This window comes from Oncorhynchus kisutch, linkage group LG14 (genome assembly GCF_002021735.2).
Source record: "Oncorhynchus kisutch isolate 150728-3 linkage group LG14, Okis_V2, whole genome shotgun sequence".
Lineage (NCBI taxonomy): Eukaryota > Metazoa > Chordata > Actinopteri > Salmoniformes > Salmonidae > Oncorhynchus > Oncorhynchus kisutch.
Window position 1 is genome coordinate 30,536,050 of NC_034187.2, and position 19,497 is coordinate 30,555,546.

The 19,497-nt window shown below is 42.1% G+C and overlaps 1 protein-coding gene across 4 annotated transcripts; it reads left to right on the forward strand.

The window, feature by feature from the left end:
* The first annotated feature begins 7,474 nt into the window (after positions 1-7,474).
* Positions 7,475-19,122, forward strand: LOC109903988 (interferon alpha-inducible protein 27-like protein 2B). 4 transcript variants are annotated; one of them, XM_031788232.1, is made up of 10 exons: positions 7,475-7,756; positions 9,667-10,083; positions 14,288-14,344; positions 14,778-14,873; positions 16,180-16,224; positions 16,426-16,587; positions 16,748-16,882; positions 16,958-17,110; positions 17,450-17,581; positions 17,673-18,177. In XM_031788232.1, exons 2-10 carry the CDS (start codon positions 9,756-9,758, stop codon positions 17,786-17,788), a joined length of 1,224 nt encoding a protein of 407 aa, XP_031644092.1. In that variant the 5' UTR covers positions 7,475-7,756; positions 9,667-9,755; the 3' UTR covers positions 17,789-18,177. The 4 variants fall into 4 exon arrangements, with proteins under 4 accessions (XP_031644092.1, XP_031644089.1, XP_020356627.2 ...); XM_031788229.1 differs by lacking the exon at positions 7,475-7,756 and adding an exon at positions 8,870-9,066 and having other exon boundaries at positions 17,673-19,122; XM_031788230.1 differs by lacking the exon at positions 7,475-7,756 and adding an exon at positions 8,957-9,246.
* The last annotated feature ends 375 nt before the right edge of the window (positions 19,123-19,497 follow it).

A 19,497-nucleotide genomic window follows, 5' to 3' on the forward strand; every position in this document is an offset into this window, starting at 1 on the left:
ATGCGCAGCAGTGGCTGAATGCAAGGAAGCAGCTCAGAGATCAAAGGTATCGAAGTCAAGTGAGCGACCCACAACTAAGGGAAGGAGAACTGGTCTACACCAGAAATCATTCGGTCAGAGGTCACAACAAGATCCAGGACGCCTATGGCCTGACACTCTATTGGGTAGTGTGATGGCCAGAGGACCATGAGCTGTTTATTCCATCACTCCAGCTGATCAGGATGGGTTGGTCGGGCAAGGGCACCTAACAGAGCTTCAAAGTGTTCTGACTGGTTCCCTGCAGGAAGAATGGAGTCTGGAGGATCGTGCACCATTGGATAAAGTGAGCAAAGATGACACTGGTAATTCTGATTATCTTTAATTAATTAAGATTAATATTATAAATATTCTTCAGGCTAGAGTCTATTTTTCTAAATTTCTGCCTGACTGACGTGCCCAAATAAACTGTCTGTTGCTCAGGTCCTGAAGCCAGGATATGCAAATAATTGGTACCATTGGAAAGAAAACAATCTGAAGTTTGTAGAAATTTTAAAATAATGTAGGAGACTATAACACAATAGATATGGTAGGAGACAATCCAAAGACAAACCAACCAGAATTATTTTTTTTGAGAGCCCATGCTCTTCCAATGGAACGTATAGGGAAAAATGTAATCTAGCTCCCAGTATGCAATTCCTATTTCTTCCACTGGGTGTCAGTAGTCTTCGTTCAAGGTTTCAGGCTTGTTTCTTCCAAAACGAGTAAGAAATATGAGTTTTACTACAGGGACACAGACTTGGAAATTCGTGAATGTGTGCGCGATTAAGAGGACACGCTCCTGCTAATATGGTTTTCCTATTGAACATACTTTTTCCCGTATTAAATATTATAGTTTAATTACATTTGAAGGTATCTGAGGATTAAATAGAAGCGTATTTGGACTTGTTTTAACAAAGTTTACTGGTAGCTTTTTGGATTTCTTTCTCTGCATATTGAATGAGTGGACTACTCAAATCGATGGCACCAACTAAACAGACTTTTTGGGATATAATGAAGGATTTTCTCTAACAAAACGACACTACATGTTTTAGCTGGGACCTTTTGGATGACAAATCAGAGGGACATTTTCAAAAAGTAAGTGAATATTTAATTGCTATCATTTGAGTCAATTTGAGGGGTACTTGTGGATTTATTTCAAGGCCTACCTTCAAACTCCGTGCCTCTTTGCTTGACATCATGGGAAAATCCAAAGAAATCAGCCAAGACCTCAGAAAAAAATTGTAGACCTCCACAAGTCTGGTTCATCCTTGGGAGCAATTTCCAAACCCCTGAAGGTACCACGTTCATCTGTACAAACAATAGTACGCAAGTATAAACACCATGGGATCACACAGCCATCGTACCGCTCAGGAAGGAGACGTGTTCTATCTCCAAGAGATGAACGTACTTTGGTGCGAAAAGTGCAAATCAATACCAGAACATAACAATGGCCATAATGACCATTGTTATGTTTGGAAGGAAAAGGGGGATGCTTGCAAGCCAGAAAACACCATCCCAACTGTGAAGCACGGGGGTGCTGGGCCAGGAGGAATGTGCCAAAATTCAAGCTTGTGGAAGGCTACCCGAAACGTTTGACCCAAGTTAAACAATATAAAGGCAATGCTACCAAATACTAATTGAGTGTATGTAAACTTCTGACCCACTGGGAATGTGATGAAAGAAATAAAAGCTGAAATAAATCATTCTCTCTACTATTATTCTGACATTTCACATTCTTAAAATAAAGTGGTGATCCTAAGTGACCTAAGACAGGGAATTTTTAATCTGATTAAATGTCAGGAATTGTGAAAACTGAGTTTAAATGTATTTGGCTAAGGTGTATGCAAACTTCTGACATCAACTGTATATATTTTGAGTCCTACAGGCAGTTGGAGATGTTTGAGTAACCTCTATCAATTGCTTTAATGAGTTAGGCGCAAGTACTTTTTACATGTTATGAAGAAGAACCCTACATTTTTCCCTTTTCATAATGTTCTCCCTTATTCCTCATTTTCCCCTCCCTTTTCTTCTCCCGCCTTCCCATTCTTTCTTCCTACTCCCCCATCCTTAACATACTATTGTTCCCCAGCTTTGGCGCAAGTCAAGCACTGTTAATATGTTGAAAAGGGACGCCTACAGACAACAGCTTAAAAACGTAAATTGTGAATGAATATAAAAAGGAGCTACTTCTTTCTTCATCCTTGCTAACAAACACTGCTATTGTCCACTAATCATATTGCATAGGCTGTAATACATGAACTTATACACCTAAATGTTGGCCTACAAGTTTAATATGCATTTTTTAAAATAATAATCTGCTTTGTCTCATATGCGTTATTTGACTAGAAAATGGTGAGCATTTCAACGTGTACAGTAGGTCGTTTGCACTCTCGTTATCATCCTACAGATGGAAGTATTGCAGTTATTTATTTTTGCAGTTACTTTTTCTAAATTTCCGCCTGAATGACATGGCCAATGTAAACTGCCTGTTGCTCAGGCCCTGAAGCCAGGATATGCATATGATTGGTACCATTGGAAAGAAAACACTATGTAGTTTGTAGAAATGTTAAAATAATGTAGGAGAATATAACACAATAGATATGGTAGGAGAAAATCCAAAGATAAAACAACCAGAATTGTTTTATTTTGAGAGACCATCAAGTTTAAGGGCATAGTGAAAGTTAGCTCCCTGGATGCAATTCCTATGGCTTCCACAGGGTGTCAGCAGTCTATGTTAAAGGTTCCAGGCTTGTAACTTCCAAAACGAATAAGAAATATCAGTTTTAGTACAGGGACACAGTCTTGGAAATTCGTGCTTGCGCACGCCATGAATACAGAACGCACCTGCTAAAATCGGTTTCCTATTGAACATACTTCTTTCCCTAAGAAATATTATAGTTTGATTACATTTTAGGGTATCTGAGGAGTAGATAGAAATGTATTTTGACTTGTTGAAACAAAGTTTAGGGGTAGATTTTCGGATTCTTTTCTCTGCATGTTGAACGAGTAGATTACTCAAATCGATGGCACCAACTAAACAGACTTTTTGGGATATAAAGAAGGATTTTATCTAACAAAACGACACTACATGTTATAGCTGGGACCCTTTGGATGACAAATCAGAGGAAGATTTTCAAAAAGTAAGTGAATATTTCATCTCTATTTGTGAATTTATGAAACCATCCTCAATCAATCGCATGGCATGTTTTCGCTGTATTAGCTACTGTAAATCGGACAGTGCAGTTAGATTTACAAGAATTTAAGCTTTCAACCGATATAAGACACTTATATGTACCTAAATGTTTAATGTCCATCATTTTTATGATTATTTACTTGAATTGCGAGCCCTCCAGTTTCACCGGAAGCTGTACCGCTAGCGAGACACTTAGGCTTATTAAAGACATTCATCACGAGTCTGCAGGACTCGAAATCGACAAGTCTTGTGTAGGCTACATGTACATCTAGGCTAGCCGCTATGCATTATTATATTCATCTACTTCGTAATGCGTTTTGAATCGAGCATAAGGACCAGCAGTTAATAGTTTTCTCCTCAACAAAAAAAAAGCTTACTGTGGAGGGGGCTGGAACCCACTGTTACAATCTATGGTTAAGGTACACTATCAATTGCGAGTCAACATCTGCCACAGAGAAGCGATGACGACAATGATAGCCTTCATGACTGCAATGATAGCCTTCATTGTTGATAAACTTACATGTTCTAAGGACCTCATTTATATTTTTCCAATTAAAGCATAACTGTGGGAAGTATGGGGTGCTCAGAGTTGGGTAGGTTACCTTCTAAATGTAATCTGTTACAGTTACTAGTTACCTGTCCAAAACTGTAATCAGTAACGTTACTTTTTGATTACCACAAACTCAGTAACGTAATCTGAGTACATTCCGTTACTTTTAGGATAAATCAATGTTAAAGTTTACATAGCTGGACATATATGGATGTTACATTTTACTCTATGGGTTGGTTATGTAGGCTTCTTCTAACCCATCACTTTTTACTACATATAATAATACGATTAAATTATATTATATATAATATTATATTATATTAAATTTAATGCTGCGCTCATGGAATGGCATGCTTTGAGCACTACTGAAAAGTACTATTTACATGTGAAAGATGGTGACACTTTGATATCTTGATAATATGCAGCTGTTTAAAGGGCAAATCCACAGATGAAACAATAACAAAATGGACAAGCTTATATTTTGGGTTCTCATGGAGTGTGACAACTGAACTAAGCTCGTGAGGCATTTATAAGTTATATTCTTCAAGAATCAATGGATATACACTACCGTTCAAAAGTTTGGGGCCACTTAGAAATGTTCATGTTTTTGAAAGAAAATCACGTTTTTGGTCCATTACAATAACATCAGAAAAACAGTGTAGACATGATATTGTTGTAAATAACTATTGTAGCTGGAAACGGCTGATTTTTTATGGAATATCTAGGCGTACAGAGGCCCATTATCAGCAACCATCACTCCTGTGTTTCAATGGCACGTTGTGTTAGCCAATCTAAGTTGATCATTTTAAAAATTCTAATTGATCATTAGAAAACCCTTTTGCAATTATGTTAGCACATCTGAAAACTGTTATGATTAAAGAAGCAACAAAACTGGCCTTCTTTTGACTAGTTGAGTATCTGGAGCATCAGCATTTGTGAATTCGATTACAGGCTCAAAATGGCCAGAAACAAATAACTTTCTTCTGAAACTCGTCAGTCTATTCTTGTTCTGAGAAATGGAGGAATACCATGTGAGAAATTGCCAAGAAACTGAAGATCTCGTACAATGCTGTGTACTACTCTCTTCACAGAACAACGCAAACGGGCTCTAACCAGAATAGAAAGAGGAGTGGGAGGCCCCAGTGCACAACTGAGCAAGAGGAAAAGTCCTCAACTGGCAGCTTCATTAAATTGTACCTGCAAAATATCAGTCTCAACGTCAACAGTGAAGAGGAAACTCGGCAGAGTTGCAAAGAAAAAGACATATCTCAGACTGGCCAATAAAAATAAAAGATTAAGATGGGCAAAAGAACACAGACACTGGACAGAGACGCCTCTTCACTTCTTGAATTCAACCATTATTGGGTTCAAATACACATTTAGATTTGTGAACAGCCATTGACAACAACCACAATCCGTAAGGTGCAAGTAGCTAAATGAGAGAGCAGCAGTGTGATTCACATCAATGCGCTATGTAGATATCCATAATAAGTGATATCCGTATCGCCGTAGACAACACCACTGCTGTCATCCTTACCTCCTAGCATTTATTCAAATGTGATAATCTTTGCATGCCGACAGCAGTCACACCATTTGAAGACTGCTCTTTTCCCACGATTCATCAAACACATGTGGTGTGTCATCATAGTGGTCTCTGACTTGTGGTCAGACTTGCTCAGGTGGAACAAATTTAAACATGCGCCTTTTTTCAATGTCATTGAGAAAACAATGAAGTGTCAAAGATTTTTTTCCGCAAAAATATTTTCTGAATTTAAAAGTAATCCTCGATGTAATCATCTAGTTTTTCAAAAGTATCTGTAATCTGATTACAATATTTTTGCTGGTAACGTAACAGATTACAGTTACCAGTTTTTGGTAATCTCTTACATGTAAGGGATTACATGTAATCTGTTACTCAACAACCCTGGGGGTGCTGAGGGTGCTGCAGCACCCCCATCAAAGTCTGGCATTCTCTAGATTTAAGGTTCTTTCAAGACAACTGGGAAAAAAACAAGGTTGAATCATGACGTCAGTAATCTTCAGGTCGGAGCTCTGGAAAGAGGCCCGAGTTCCCAACTTGGAATTCTGAGTTGGTTGACGGTTCAAAAGGTATTCACACAGTCGGAGATCATTTTTCCTGATTTCCCAGTTGTCTTGAACTCACTGAAGTCTGAGAGTACCCAGTTTTTTGAACGAAGCAGAAGTCATGCTGGATTGACAGCATGACCAATGTATTCAACCTTTTCTGGCCCATGGCGTTGCGTGTGAATGTTTATCCTTATAAGCTTTGAAAAAAATAAAACTTAGACCACACCCTCTCCATCGAATTGAAGGCAGGGGAAGCAAAATAGTGATGGCTTGGCAACCCTTGCAGTTAGCCACTGATTCCTTCCAAAACACTCATTGTTAAATTTGCGATTTACACTTGTTGTCTAATGTTTATGTCCAATGGCCAATGAGCACCAATATGTTTTATATATATAATTTATCTTCATATGACAACGATTGAAAAGGATTTGCCAGTAGATTGTTGACTTGATTCATGATGATGACTGCTTGTCTAGCTTGCTAGCTAACATTTGAAAGTATGAGGTTGACATGATCAGTCCAATCAAAACTACGGTAGATATAATGTGATTTGATGTCATTTAATCTGTGGCCAAGGACCTTGAGCCTTCTTGGATGGGCACTTCTAATGTAATTCTAGGGCAGCACCCAAGTGGGCTTGAACTTTCTAGCTCTCCCTGTAGATTTTGCTGTGATGTAGTGTCCCCATGAGTGACAGAACACTGAGCCAATCATGGTGCAACTAGAGAAGCTTGCCAACCCCTGTGCTCTATATTTTCTGCTGGCTGCCCCTCCACCACAGAAAGCACTGTGCTAAGCTGAAACACCTGCATTTTGAAGCTGCCTTACTCAGAAAGGCAAAAAAGAGATATCCTGTGTGCTGCTTTATCAACCCAATACATTTTTTTTTACATTGTTTGCAAACTGATATGTGACACGAGTGGCGCAGTGGTCTAAGACGCTGCATCTCAGTGCAAGAGGCGTCACTCCAGTCGCTGGTTCAAATCCAGGCTGCATCATATCTGGCTGATATTTGGAGTCCCATAGGACGGTGCACAATTGGCCCAGCATCATCTGGGTAGGCTGTCCTTGTAAATAAGTATTTGTTCTTAACTGACTTGCCAAGTTCAATTTTTAAAAACATTCATGCAAAACAAGAAAAGTACTACTTTTTAAATGTTTAGCTAAATAGGTGGGGGCTGAAATAGGTGGGTGCTTGGGATTCTAAATCGATTTGCTCTTTTTAAATATAAATCATCTCATTCATTCATTTCAATCTCTGAATTGTTTATTCAAATTGTTTGCCACTAGCTCAGGGCTTAAAAATGACAATCTGTCTACTGAACTAGCATGTCACTAGGCCCAAGTTTATTTTCCCCGGTTTTCATTGGCAAAAATAGCTGGCTAACTAACTATGCTAGTTTTCGTCCATTGCCAAACTTCATAAATACTGCAACTTCAACTTCAAAACTCATTTTCTAGTTATACAATCAGGCAACTAAGAAATTAGCTGGAAAGAAATTTGAAAATGATTTAATGTTTTATTGTTTTGTTGAATAGTTATGACTGGTTCAAGATATCTGTCCTAAGACTACCGTGACGAAGGATATCATTGCTACTTAACGCAGATCCAAATTCAGTTTTGAGATCTACCAGTGTCATTGGCGTAGGGTTAGCTGGACATTTCTGACTGTTCTTGTCCAGCGTTCAAGGCAACTGGGAACTTGCAACTCATAATTCCAAGTCGGAAATTCAGGCATTTTACTAGAGCTTAGACTTTCTAACCTAAAGATCACTGATGTCATTATTTGACTAGATTTTTTTATGAGTTCTCAGTTGTCTAGAACGCACCATTGGAACTGTGACAACGTGCAGCCTATCCCCGCTTGGCTCGATGGGATATGTAGTGATTTTGGCAACACAGACAGGTATGTACACATTTTTGTACCCTTAACATTTTTTAAACGGACTATTGCATTTGTTGATTAAATCGGACTTCATTCATATAATGAGGAATCCAGGAATGTCACACGTTATTGACACATGAAAACTAGAGAAAATAGCAACTCTACAAAGCGCAATGTCACCGGGTTAGATTCCAGGATGTATCACAACCGAGAGTGGTTGGGAGTCTCATAGGGCAGGGCACAATTGGCCCAGCATTTTTCGGGTTTGGCCGAGGTATGCCGTGATTGTGAATAAGAACTTGTTCTTAACTGACTTGCCTAGTTAAATAAATGTTTTTTTAAATGAATGGCTAAATTACTTGTGGAATCAAAGAAAGGGTCCACAGAGCTCCTCCTCACCACTCTACTGGGAACTCAGGAAAAATTTGCTCCCCTTGGATTTTTGTTGTTGTTGAAAGGTCATCCAACTTGGCAGAGTCGGAAACTCTGGCATCTTTCTAGAGCTTAGACTTTCCGACCTGAAGATCACTGATGTCATGATTTTTTTCAGTTCCCAGTTGTCTTGAAAGCGCCACTTGTCAAGGATGTATCAGTGCAATATTGGCACGCAACATTTTGTTAGGGACCAAAGGAACAAGTACAACTTCAATTTGTAGGTTTAAAATGTCCCTCTCGTGGCCAGGGTTGACCTATTTTAAGAAATGCTGTTGGTTGGTGGATTTAACGTCTAAATTCTTTCACAGGCTGATGGAGAAGTTGTGTCAAGATATATTTAGTAGGCTACCACCTTTTGAGGTTAACATAGGGCTAACTTGTGCCATGTTATCTTATGGGACCTGAGGTGCGTTCAGTTCGCTTGAACGTTTGCTACATTCCCGTAGGATTTGTACTGAATGACACGTTTCCGCGAAAAATTTAGAACAGTTTGAGGTACATTTTACGCGTTTGGTGGGTGTGGCCTGAATCAATGAGTGACGTTTAACTTTAAATTGTTGCTTATGTTTGCAAGTACGGCTCTCAGATCTCTTAGTTATATCCAACGTTATTAATTAACAACACATGTTTTTCTTGACCAAAAGCGACACAATCCCATTGCCTTCCAGTCAAAAAAACACACTAACCACTGTCTGCATTGGGTCTTATTTCACCCAGGACAGTGTGCAGAGTTGTATCTCTCGTTTCACACATGTCACTCTGGCTGTAAACCAACACTCACTTCCCAGAAATGAGTACTGGGCGGAGATCTCGTTCCTGAAGCTGGAAAGTGAAACTGGGAAAACCAGTTAGAATGCGTGATGCTGCTTGTAGCTGGAAGGTTAACATTATCAAAGGTTTGTAAAATTACTATCATCATTATAACCTATGTGTGCTGTTACCTCGACCAATCGGATGGCACGCATGTAGGGTGGTCGGCAAAAGAATGTGGAGTACAGATTATTATTATGACTTTCTCAAAAAAGAGGTGACGACGAATTAAAAAACAGAAAAAGTTTGAATACCACTGACTTAAGGTAATGTATGTGTGTGCAAAAAGACCTATCATTTGGAGCTTACTTGTGTTTACTTAGTGTTTTCAATATTAAAGTTAGTCATTTGTAATTTAGGGGTGTGCTTTCAATATTCAACTACATCATCTGTTATAGATGTTGTTTCAAGATCCGATGTGGGCATTCGTTTTTCGATGCGTGGTGATTTGCTTTTACAGTAGACGCGTTATGTTTCAACGTTCCATGTGACCTTTTGTTATTAGATGTGTTTCGCATTCAAGATTTGTTGTCATCATTTTACATTTTAATTGTGGCACAATAATGTTCCAAATACAGTACTTTCCTTTAACTCTATAGAGTTATAGAGTGCACTTTGCCCTGCCTTTTGAAATGTGTGTGTAATGAGAGAGTCAAATGCTGTAACTTTTCTCCCACTGTTTGCAGTTTGCATCTAAATTTCACCCGGAAGTTGCACCAACCCTGACTGAGAATTTGACTGAAACCCAAAGCGGTTAAACCCAAAGCAAACGAAGATGGCACCAGAATTAAACAAGTCTCCACCAACCAAATTTCTGCTGGTACCCGGTGAGCCGCAGGAGCCTTGGAATGACTGGATAGAATATTTTGAGTTGTACATAAGAGGCTCGCCAGAGGAAGAGAAGATAGCACTGTTAAACATTTACCTTGGGAAGGAGGGACTGCACATCTTAAATACTTTGACAACGATTGAAACATATGCAGCAATGATTGATGCCCTCAATGCTTACTTCAGCAATGCTCAGGAGCCTCGGGACTGTCAGGAGCCTCAGGACTGTCAGGAGCCTCAGGACCCGGATGATTCACAAAGAATCTATCAGAACGGTGAGTCAAACAGAACTTCCCAATTCTGATCATCAAAATGCGAGCACCATATTCAACATTTGTACTAATAGCAACATGCACCCATAATGTTTAAAGTTCATAAATACTTATGAAAACATTTAATAGTTGGCCAGAGAGTGTTAAGTACACAACACTTTTGGAATTTACCAAAACAGAACATAATGTGTTGAATCCAGGTCACAGCAACATGTCTGTATCCATCCAAGTATTATCTCACTGAGATAAAGCCCACCAAACTCACAAAGCCAACTCCATGACACTCATAGGTGGTATTCAGTAGTATTAACTATGACTAGCAATCCTGGAAAATATCCACGATAATGTGTTTTGTGTCATGGATATTTTCCAGGTAGTAAATGTAGGGTTTCTATTAGGATAGCTGTGAGGCTCTAGTGCACAATGTAATGATATCTTGGGAATATATGAAGGGTGGACTGGAGGAGGGGTGGGCAAACTTTATTGGCTCGAGGGCCACATCGGGATTTTGAAATTCAACGGAGGGCCACATTTTTGGGGGGACCAATTGTTTGTTAAAATCAATTTGTGGGGGCTTCCTGAGTGGCGCAGCGGTCTAAGGCACTGCATCACTGTTCTTGAGGTGTCACTACAGACCAGGGTTTGATCCCAGGCTGTGTCACAGCTGGCCGTGACTGGGAGACCCATGAGGCGGTGCACAATTGTCCCAGCGTCATCTGGGTTAGGAGAGAGTTTGGCAGGCCAAGATTTTCTTGTCCCATCGCGCTCTAGCAATCCTGTGGCGAGCCGGGTGCATGCACGCTGACATGGTCGCCAGGTGTACGGTGTTTTCTCCGACGCATTGGTGCGGCTGGCCTCCTGGTTAAGCGGGCATTGTGTCAAGAAGCAGTGCGGGTCGCGTTTCGAAGGACGCACGGCTCTCCACCTTCACTTTTCCAGAGTCCATCCGGGAGTTGCAGCGATGGGACAAGACTAACTACTGTCATGGAAATATTCAGTCAATCATATTTCTCAAATAGCGGAGCCTATGGACATTTATTCAAATGGACATTTATTACAACATAATAAAAGCCGAGCTGGTTCATGAAATCAAGTCACTTTCACTCTTGGTACATACTTCTTATACATTTTTCCTCCTTAAGTCACACTCATAGTAACTCCTCTTAATGACTCATCCCCTCTGGCATTTAGCCACCATTAGCTTATCGCCTTGTTCATTTTAGTTTGGTTTCATATTAGGGCATGGAAACTGTAGAGCCACACCTATAGTTCAAAAATATGTCGCTTTAAGACCGGTGCATGCATGTAGGACCACAGCAACAGTCATTGGCACAGAAATAGGCAGACATGTCATCCTGCCAACTCCTCTGAAAGGGACACCCATGATCTGGAAAAAACCCAAGAGGTGTAACCATAGCAACAGTACATATTAGGCCATAACACAGTTAAAGAAATAACCAGTCTTGTCCACTCCCCAGACAGGTGCATGTCTAATGGTGTCTAATGACATAGAGCACTAGTTTTGCTGACTATCCTGAAATGTATCCACACATGTGGATGTGTGGATCTCAATACTTCCAATTGTATACCACGAAATTGGGGAGAAAAAAGGGCTAGAAAAAATGTACATGTTTTGCGAGCCGTACTTTTCCCCCCTTGGATTAGATGGTTTATGAGTAAAATGCACCCTTTTAACCTTTCAAATCCCAAATAGTGAGTAGCTAGTTTACTATCTGTCACGATCGTCGTCAGGGAAATGACCGGACCAAGGTGCAGCGTGGTGAGCGTACATTTCTTTTTATTAAGAAAGTTGCCAAAAAAAAACAAGAAAAAAACACGACCGTGAAGCTTACTAGGGCTATATGGGCCACTATAACAAAGTAAACTACCCACAACTAAGCTGGAAAAACAGGCTGCCTAAGTATGATTCCCAGTCAGAGACAACGATAGACAGCTGTCCCTGATTGAGAACCATACCCGGCTAAAACATAGAAACAGAAAACATAGAAAGAAATAAACTAGAATGCCCACCCTAGTCACACCCTGGCCTAACTAAAATAGAGAACCAAAATAGAGAACCAAAACCTGACTCTATAGGGGAGGGTCCGGGTGAGCATCTACTTCGGTGGCGGCTCCGGTGCGGGACGCAGACCCCGCTCCACCTCTGCCCCCCCCCACTTTGGTGGCGCCTCTGGACTAGGGTCCCTCGCTGCAGGCCCCGGACTGGGGACCCTCGCTGGAGGCTCCGGACTGCGCATCTATGCTGGAGGTGCCGTGCCATGGATCCTCACTGCAGGCTCTGGGCCATGGATCATCACTGGAGGCTTTGTGCCATGAATCATCACTGGAGGCTTCGTGCCATGAATCATCACTGGAGGCTTCGTGCCATGAATCATCACTGGAGGCTTCGTGCCATGAATCATCACTGGAGGCTTCGTGCCATGAATCATCACTGGAGGCTTTGTGCCATGGATCATCACTGGAAGCTTCGTGCCATGGATCATCACTGGAGGCTTCGTGCCATGGATCATCACTGGAGGCTTCGTGCCATGAATCATCACTGGAGGCTTCGTGCCATGGATCATCACTGGAGGCTTTGTGCCATGGATCATCAATGGAAGCTTCGTGCCATGGATCATCACTGGAGGCTTCGTGCCATGGATCATCACTGGAGGCTTCGTGCCATGAATCATCACTGGAGGCTTCGTGCCATGGATCATCACTGGAAGCTTCGTGCCATGGATCATCACTGGAGGCTTCGTGCCATGGATCATCACTGGAGGCTTCGTGCCATGGATCATCACTGGAGGCTTCGTGCCATGGATCATCACTGGAGGCTTCGTGCCATGGATCATCACTGGAGGCTTCGTGCCATGGATCATCACTGGAGGCTTCGTGCCATGGATCATCACTGGAGGCTTCGTGCCATGGATCATCACTGGAGGCTTCGTGCCATGGATCATCACTGGAGGCTTCGTGCCATGGATCATCACTGGAGGCTTCGTGCCATGGATCATCACTGGAGTGAGGAGACGTACAGGAGGCCTGGTTTGCGAGCAGGCACAGGACTCACCAGGCTGGGGAGACATACTGGAGGCTTGGTTCTTGGAGTAGGCACCGGATACACTGGGCGGTGGAGGCGCACTGGAGGTCTCGAGAGCCTGCACAACCCGTCCTGGCTGGATGGTCACCTTCGCTCGGCAAATGCGGGGCACTGGCACAGGACGCACTGGGCTGTGCAGACGCACCGGAGACACAGCGCACAGAGCCGGCGCAGGATATACTGGGCCGAAGAGATGTACTGGAGGCCAGGCGGGCTGAGCCGGCACCATCCATCCTGGCTAGATGCCCACTCTAGCCCATCCATTGCGGGGAGCTGGAATGTAACACACCGGGCTGTGAACGAGCACTGGAGACACCGTGCGCTCCACCACATAACACGGTGCCTGACCAGTACCACACTCCCTACAGTAAGCACGAGGAGTTGGCTCAGGTCTCCAACCTGACGCAGCCAATCTCCTCGTGTGTCCCCCCCAAAAAATTGTGGGGGGGGGGGAGAGGCCTCCCGGTGTTTCGTGCCAGCCATGACCCTGTGTAATCCTGGGCCCTTTTACTCGCTGCCTCTGCCTTCCTCGCTGCTTCCACCTGCTCCCACGGCAGGCGATCCTTTCCTGCCAGGATCTCCTCCCACGTCCAGGACCCTTTCCCATTCAGGATGTCCTCCCATGTCCATTCCTCCAGAAAACGCTGCTCCTCTCGGCCACGCCGCTTGTTCCGTTTGTGGTGGGTAGTTCTGTCACAAACGTCGTCAGGGAAATGACCAGACCATTTTCCTTTATTGAGAATGTCCCTATAACAAAACAAGAAACACCAAAAACGACTGAAGCTTACTAGGGCTATACGGGCCACTAACAAAGTCAACTACCCACAACTAAGGTGGAAAAACAGGCTGCCTAAGTATGATTCCCAATCAGAGACAACGATAGACAGCTATCCCTGATTGAGAACCATACCCGGCCAAATCATAGAAACAGAAAACATAGAAATAAAGAAACTAGTCACACCCTGGCCTAACCAAAATAGAGAATAAAAGCCTCTCTATGGCCAGGGCGTGACACTATCAACAAATTACAATAGGTTAGGTTACTGTTGTGAATAACAAGTTGACTTACTGGCTAACACATACAGTATCTTTCTCAACAAGCAGGATATCATAAAGGAAAAAGGATGATCATTACAGGAGCAGCAGCAACAATGGGTGCAGGTAAGAATCTATTTAGTCTTTCTATTTTAGTATTTCTATTTGATCCCACTTATATGATTGATCTGTATTATATTTGTTGATTTTTGCTAAAAAGCTACACTTTCTGGTCAAAATCCATTGTAAACATACTTTTGATAAGTTAAAACAATGTAAATGGAACAATAATTGCCAGAAAAAAGAAACACAATATAAATGGCACAATAATTGTCAGAATAAGAAAAGGAATCTCTAGTCTATGCTCTGAACATTATTGGTTAAGCCCTTTCTAGGTGTTACCTTCAAATAATTTCACAGTTGTGTTCCTACTTTCTTTTGTCATTTAGGCCTAAGTCATTCACATTATAGTGATACCATTGTCAAACCTATAACAGGGAGCCATGTATGTTTTTGGTTGTTTGCTTGTTGCATTCTCTTGTCTGCTGGGCCTTCACAGCTGCAGCAGTGTTGGGGGCACCAGTAGCCCTGGGAGTGGCAGGTTTGACTACTGTTGGGGTTGCTGCTGGAGCAACTGCAGGGAGCGCCGCAATAGGTAAAATCAAAGAAAGCTTTAATGTCATGATGGAATAAAGGAAGCCAATGGTAGTGTTTGTGATTATACTGTTTAGATCATATGACTTATTGAGTAGAATTTATCATTGATGATTGACTTAGTCGTTTTCTTCTTTGCTCTTATAATATAAGGATGTGTATCCTGTGTGTATCCATTTTGGGTCACCCATGTTCTTTGAAACTATTAGCTCACTGAGCTAAAGCCCACTAAAGTCACAAAGCCACCTCCATGACATTCATAGGTTTAAGTGGTATTCCGCATGACCAGAAGTCCTTCAACATATCTATGATGATGCATCAAAAAGCATAATCATAGATTTTTCCCAGGAAGTAAATATAGTATTTTTATTGGGATAGCTTAGGATGGCTTTCGTATGCAATGTATATAATTATATTTTGGGACTATATGAAGGGTGGACTGACGGGCTAGAACATTTTTCTTTTTTAAAATCACATTTATTTTTCAATCAAATTGATTTATAAAGCCCTTTTTACATCAGCCGATGTCACAAAGTGCAATACAGAAACCCAGCCTAAAACCCCAAACAACAAGCAATGCCAATTTAGAAGCACGGTGGCTAGGAAAAACTCCCTAGAAAGGCAGGAACCTAGGAAGAAACCTAGAGAGGAACCAGGCTCTGAGGGGTAGCCAGTCCTCTTCTGGCTGTGCCGGGTGGAGATTATAACAGTACATGGCCAAGATGTTCAAATGTACATAGATGACCAGCAGGGGCAAATAATAATAATCACAGTGGTTGTGGAGGGTGAATCAGGTCGGCACCTCAGGAGTAAATGTCAGTTGGCTTTTCATAGCCGATCATTCAGAAGTAGAGAGAGAGAGTTAAAAACAGCAGGTCTGGGACAAGGTAGCCCTTCCGGTGAGCAGGTCAGGGTTCCATTGCCGCAGGCAGAACAATAGAAAAGAGAAGCAGCAGGTGGACTGGGGACAGCAAGGAATCATCAGGGCAGGTAGTCCTGAGGCATGGTCCTAGGGCTCAGGTCCTCAGAGAGAAGAAAAAGAGTTAGAGGGAGCATACTTAAAATCACACAGGACACCGGGATAAGGCAGGATAAATACTCCAGATAAACTGGTAACAGACTGATCAAAGTCCCCTGACAAACAAACAATTACAGCATAAAGCCCTTTAACCTTTTGAATCCAAAATGGTGAGTACCTAGTTTACAATCAACAACCAATGTTTCTCTGATGGATTGGGTGAATTACAAGTTGAGTTGCCATAAAAGGAAGTTATTGTAAAATAAGCAATATTTTCTTTACCATTCAGGAACAGGTACAATTGCTGCAGCAGCAACAGCAACAGTGGGAGCAGGTAAGATTATTTATTTAGTCAGCATGAATTCAAATGATCAATTACCAGCTTCAAATAATTTGTATAGATGTACAGTATTGCTACTTTGTTTTGTTGTTTAGGCCAAACATTCACATGACAGTGGTACTATTGTCAACCTATAACATGAGGCCAGGTATGTTTCTGGTTGCTTGCTCAAGTGTTTCTGCTGGGCCTTCATAGTTGCGGCAGTGGCAATGGCACCAGTTGTCCTAGGAGCGGTCGGATTCACTGCTGGTGGGATTGCTGCTGGATCATATGCAGCAAGCATGATGTCTGCAGCGGCCGTGGTAAATGGAGGTGGGGTAGCAGCAGGGGGTCTTGTTGCTGCTCTACAGACGGCAGGTAAATACGAAGAATCCTACAATCCTTCGATGAAATAAAGATAGCCAATGTTGGTGTTTGATGTCATAAATTACTAAATCATATGACTATATATTTTATCATTGCTGTTTGGATTTATTTTTATGTGGGACAGTGACAGATGTGTATGTGGTCAACCTAGGTGCTGCAGGGCTTTCCGGAGCAGCTACAGCGGCGGTGGGAGGTGCTGGAGCTGCGATTAGTGGAGCCATGGGATGGTTGGCCGCAGGAGCAGGGTTCTCAGGAGCAGCAGCAGCTACTACAGCAGCTACGGCAGGTGTGTGAGTGGCAGTGTAATGTAAGCAAGTTTGTTTTTCATATATGGGATAGTGACGTGTGTGGTCTTCTCTAGGTGCTGCAGGGCTCTCTGCAACGGCTACAGCAGCCGCGGGAAGTGTTGGAGCAGCAGTTGGGGGAACAGCAGCATGGCTGGCTTCAAGGACATGGATACCTGAAAATGAGGAAGGAAAAGATACAGGAGCAGCTACAGCAGCTGCTGCAGGAGGTTTGTCAGATTCATTTATCATTGATAAATTGGTCATGTAAGTCAAATTAATGTTTGTCCTCTAGCGCCATGGACTATATAGGCTAAGGCTGGTTCTTGTAGGTAAGCTACCACTATGGGGCAGTATTCAAAGTGCAAGCAGTAGTGGTCACTTTATTGCATACATGAAAGGACAAGGTACTTTTGGTAGGTAAGGTAAATGCTTGATCAGGTGTGGTGAGTTGCTGGGACGGGACGGGACGTGGCCAGAAGGTAATTGGGATAAGAGCCATGATCTTTCACAACAGTAAGTATGTTTGTATCGTATGTGGGACAGCAATGTGTGTGGTCTTCCTCTAGGTGCTGCAGGGCTTTCAGGAGAGTCTACAGAGGCTGTGGGAGGTGTTAGAGCAGCAGTTGTTGGAGTGTCTGAAGGGGAGGGAGGAGTCGAGGAGAGAGAGCTTTCAGGAACGACTACAGCAGCTGCAGAAGGTGTGTGGGGAGTCATTTATCATTTTAATTTGTAATGGAAGGATATTTGTGTCTCGTATGTGGAACAGCGATGTGTGTGGTCTTCATCTAGGTGCTGCAGGGCTTTCAGGAGAGGCTACAGAGGCTGTGGAAGGTGTTAGAGCAGCAGTTGGTGGAGCGGCAGAATGGCTGTTCTGGCTGACGTCTAAAAAGGAGGGAGGAGAGTAAAGAGGGAAGAGAGGAAGAGAAGAGATCCCGGAAGAAAAAAAAACGTATTGATACTGCAACATTCATGAAAGTGTTTTGAATGATTTCATAATGGTGTTATGAGTGCATGTGTATACCCCCTTTGGTGTTGCCAAACATACATATACAGTGCTGAGACTATCACAGTGCAGGTGCATTTATACGGAGACTTGATTACACACAGGTGGATTGTATTTCTCATCATTAGTCATTTAGGTAAACATTGGATCATTCAGAGATCCTCACTGAACTTCTGGAGAGAGTTTGCTGCACTGAAAGTAAAGGGGCTGAATAATTTTGCACGCCCAATTTTTCAGTTTTTGATTTGTTAAAAAAGTTTGAAATATCCAATAAATGTCGTTCCACTTCATGATTGTGTCCCACTTGTTGATTCTTCACAAAAAAATACAGTTTTATATCTTTATGTTTGAAGCCTGAAATGTGGCAAAAGGTCGCAAAGTTCAAGGGGGCCGAATACTTTCGCAAGGCACTGTATATCCACTCAACATGTGGTTAGAGCGTTGGGCCAGTAACCGAGCGGTTGCTGAAACGAATCCCCAAGCTGACAATGTAAAAAGAAGTCGTTCTGCCCATGAGAAAGGTAGTTAACCCAGTTCCCCGGACGCCGAAGACGTGGATGTTGATTTAGGCAGCCCCCCTGCACCTCTCTGATTCAGAGGGGCTGGGTTAAAAGCGGAAGACACATTTCAGTTGAAGGTATTCAGTTGTACAACCTACTAGGTATCCCCCTTTCCCCTTTACAAACAGACGCATGCACATCCACTCAGAGGAACACATAGGCATGTGACACACATACTTTCAAAATAAAACTGTTGTATACTGGAAAAAGTTTTTTTTAGTTGTCACCGTACCAGCCCTATGACATACCAAATACAGAGCAGGTGTGTAAAGCACTTTGCAGGTGTGGTTCCCTTGCGCATTCTGGATAAATGCAATTTAATCACTGAAAACCCTGACCAACTGTCACACCCTGACCATAGTTTGCTTTGTATGTTTCTATGTTTTGGTTGGTCAGGGTGTGAGCTGAGTGGGCATTCTATGTTACATGTCTAGTTTGTCTAGTTCTATGTTTGGCCTGATATGGTTCTCAATCAGAGGCAGGTGTTCGTCATTGTCTCTGATTGGGAACCATATTTAGGTAGCCTGTTGGTGTTGGGTTTTGTGGGTGATTGTCCTTGTTACTGTCTCTGTGTTACTTTGCACCAGTATTAGGCTGTTTCGGTTTTCGTGTTACGTTTATTGTTTTTGTATTTGATTCATGTTTACTTTGTTTCATTAAACATGGATCGCAATAGCCACGCCGCATTTTGGTCTGACTCTCCTTCACATACAGAAAACCGTTACACCAACAGATTTTGCGGTGGAGTTCTCATTCAATAGTGTTTTCAGATGATTTATCTAAAGCCATCCCTTTAAATTTGGTGTAAAGTACCTTTAATTCAAATTTTCTCAACAGACTCACTGTAATATATGGAGAGAATTTTCAGAATATTAGAGATCAATGAAATAACCCCATTTAAATATACGCATATTCGTCTCCTTTCAGCACCAATTTAAAAATACTCTGATCCTGTGTATTGTTTTTTTTAGGGTTTGGAAATCATTTATGAATAAAAAAAAAGGTTTGGAAAGCCTTTACACACGGACTGCATTGGTGAATAAAAAAATAG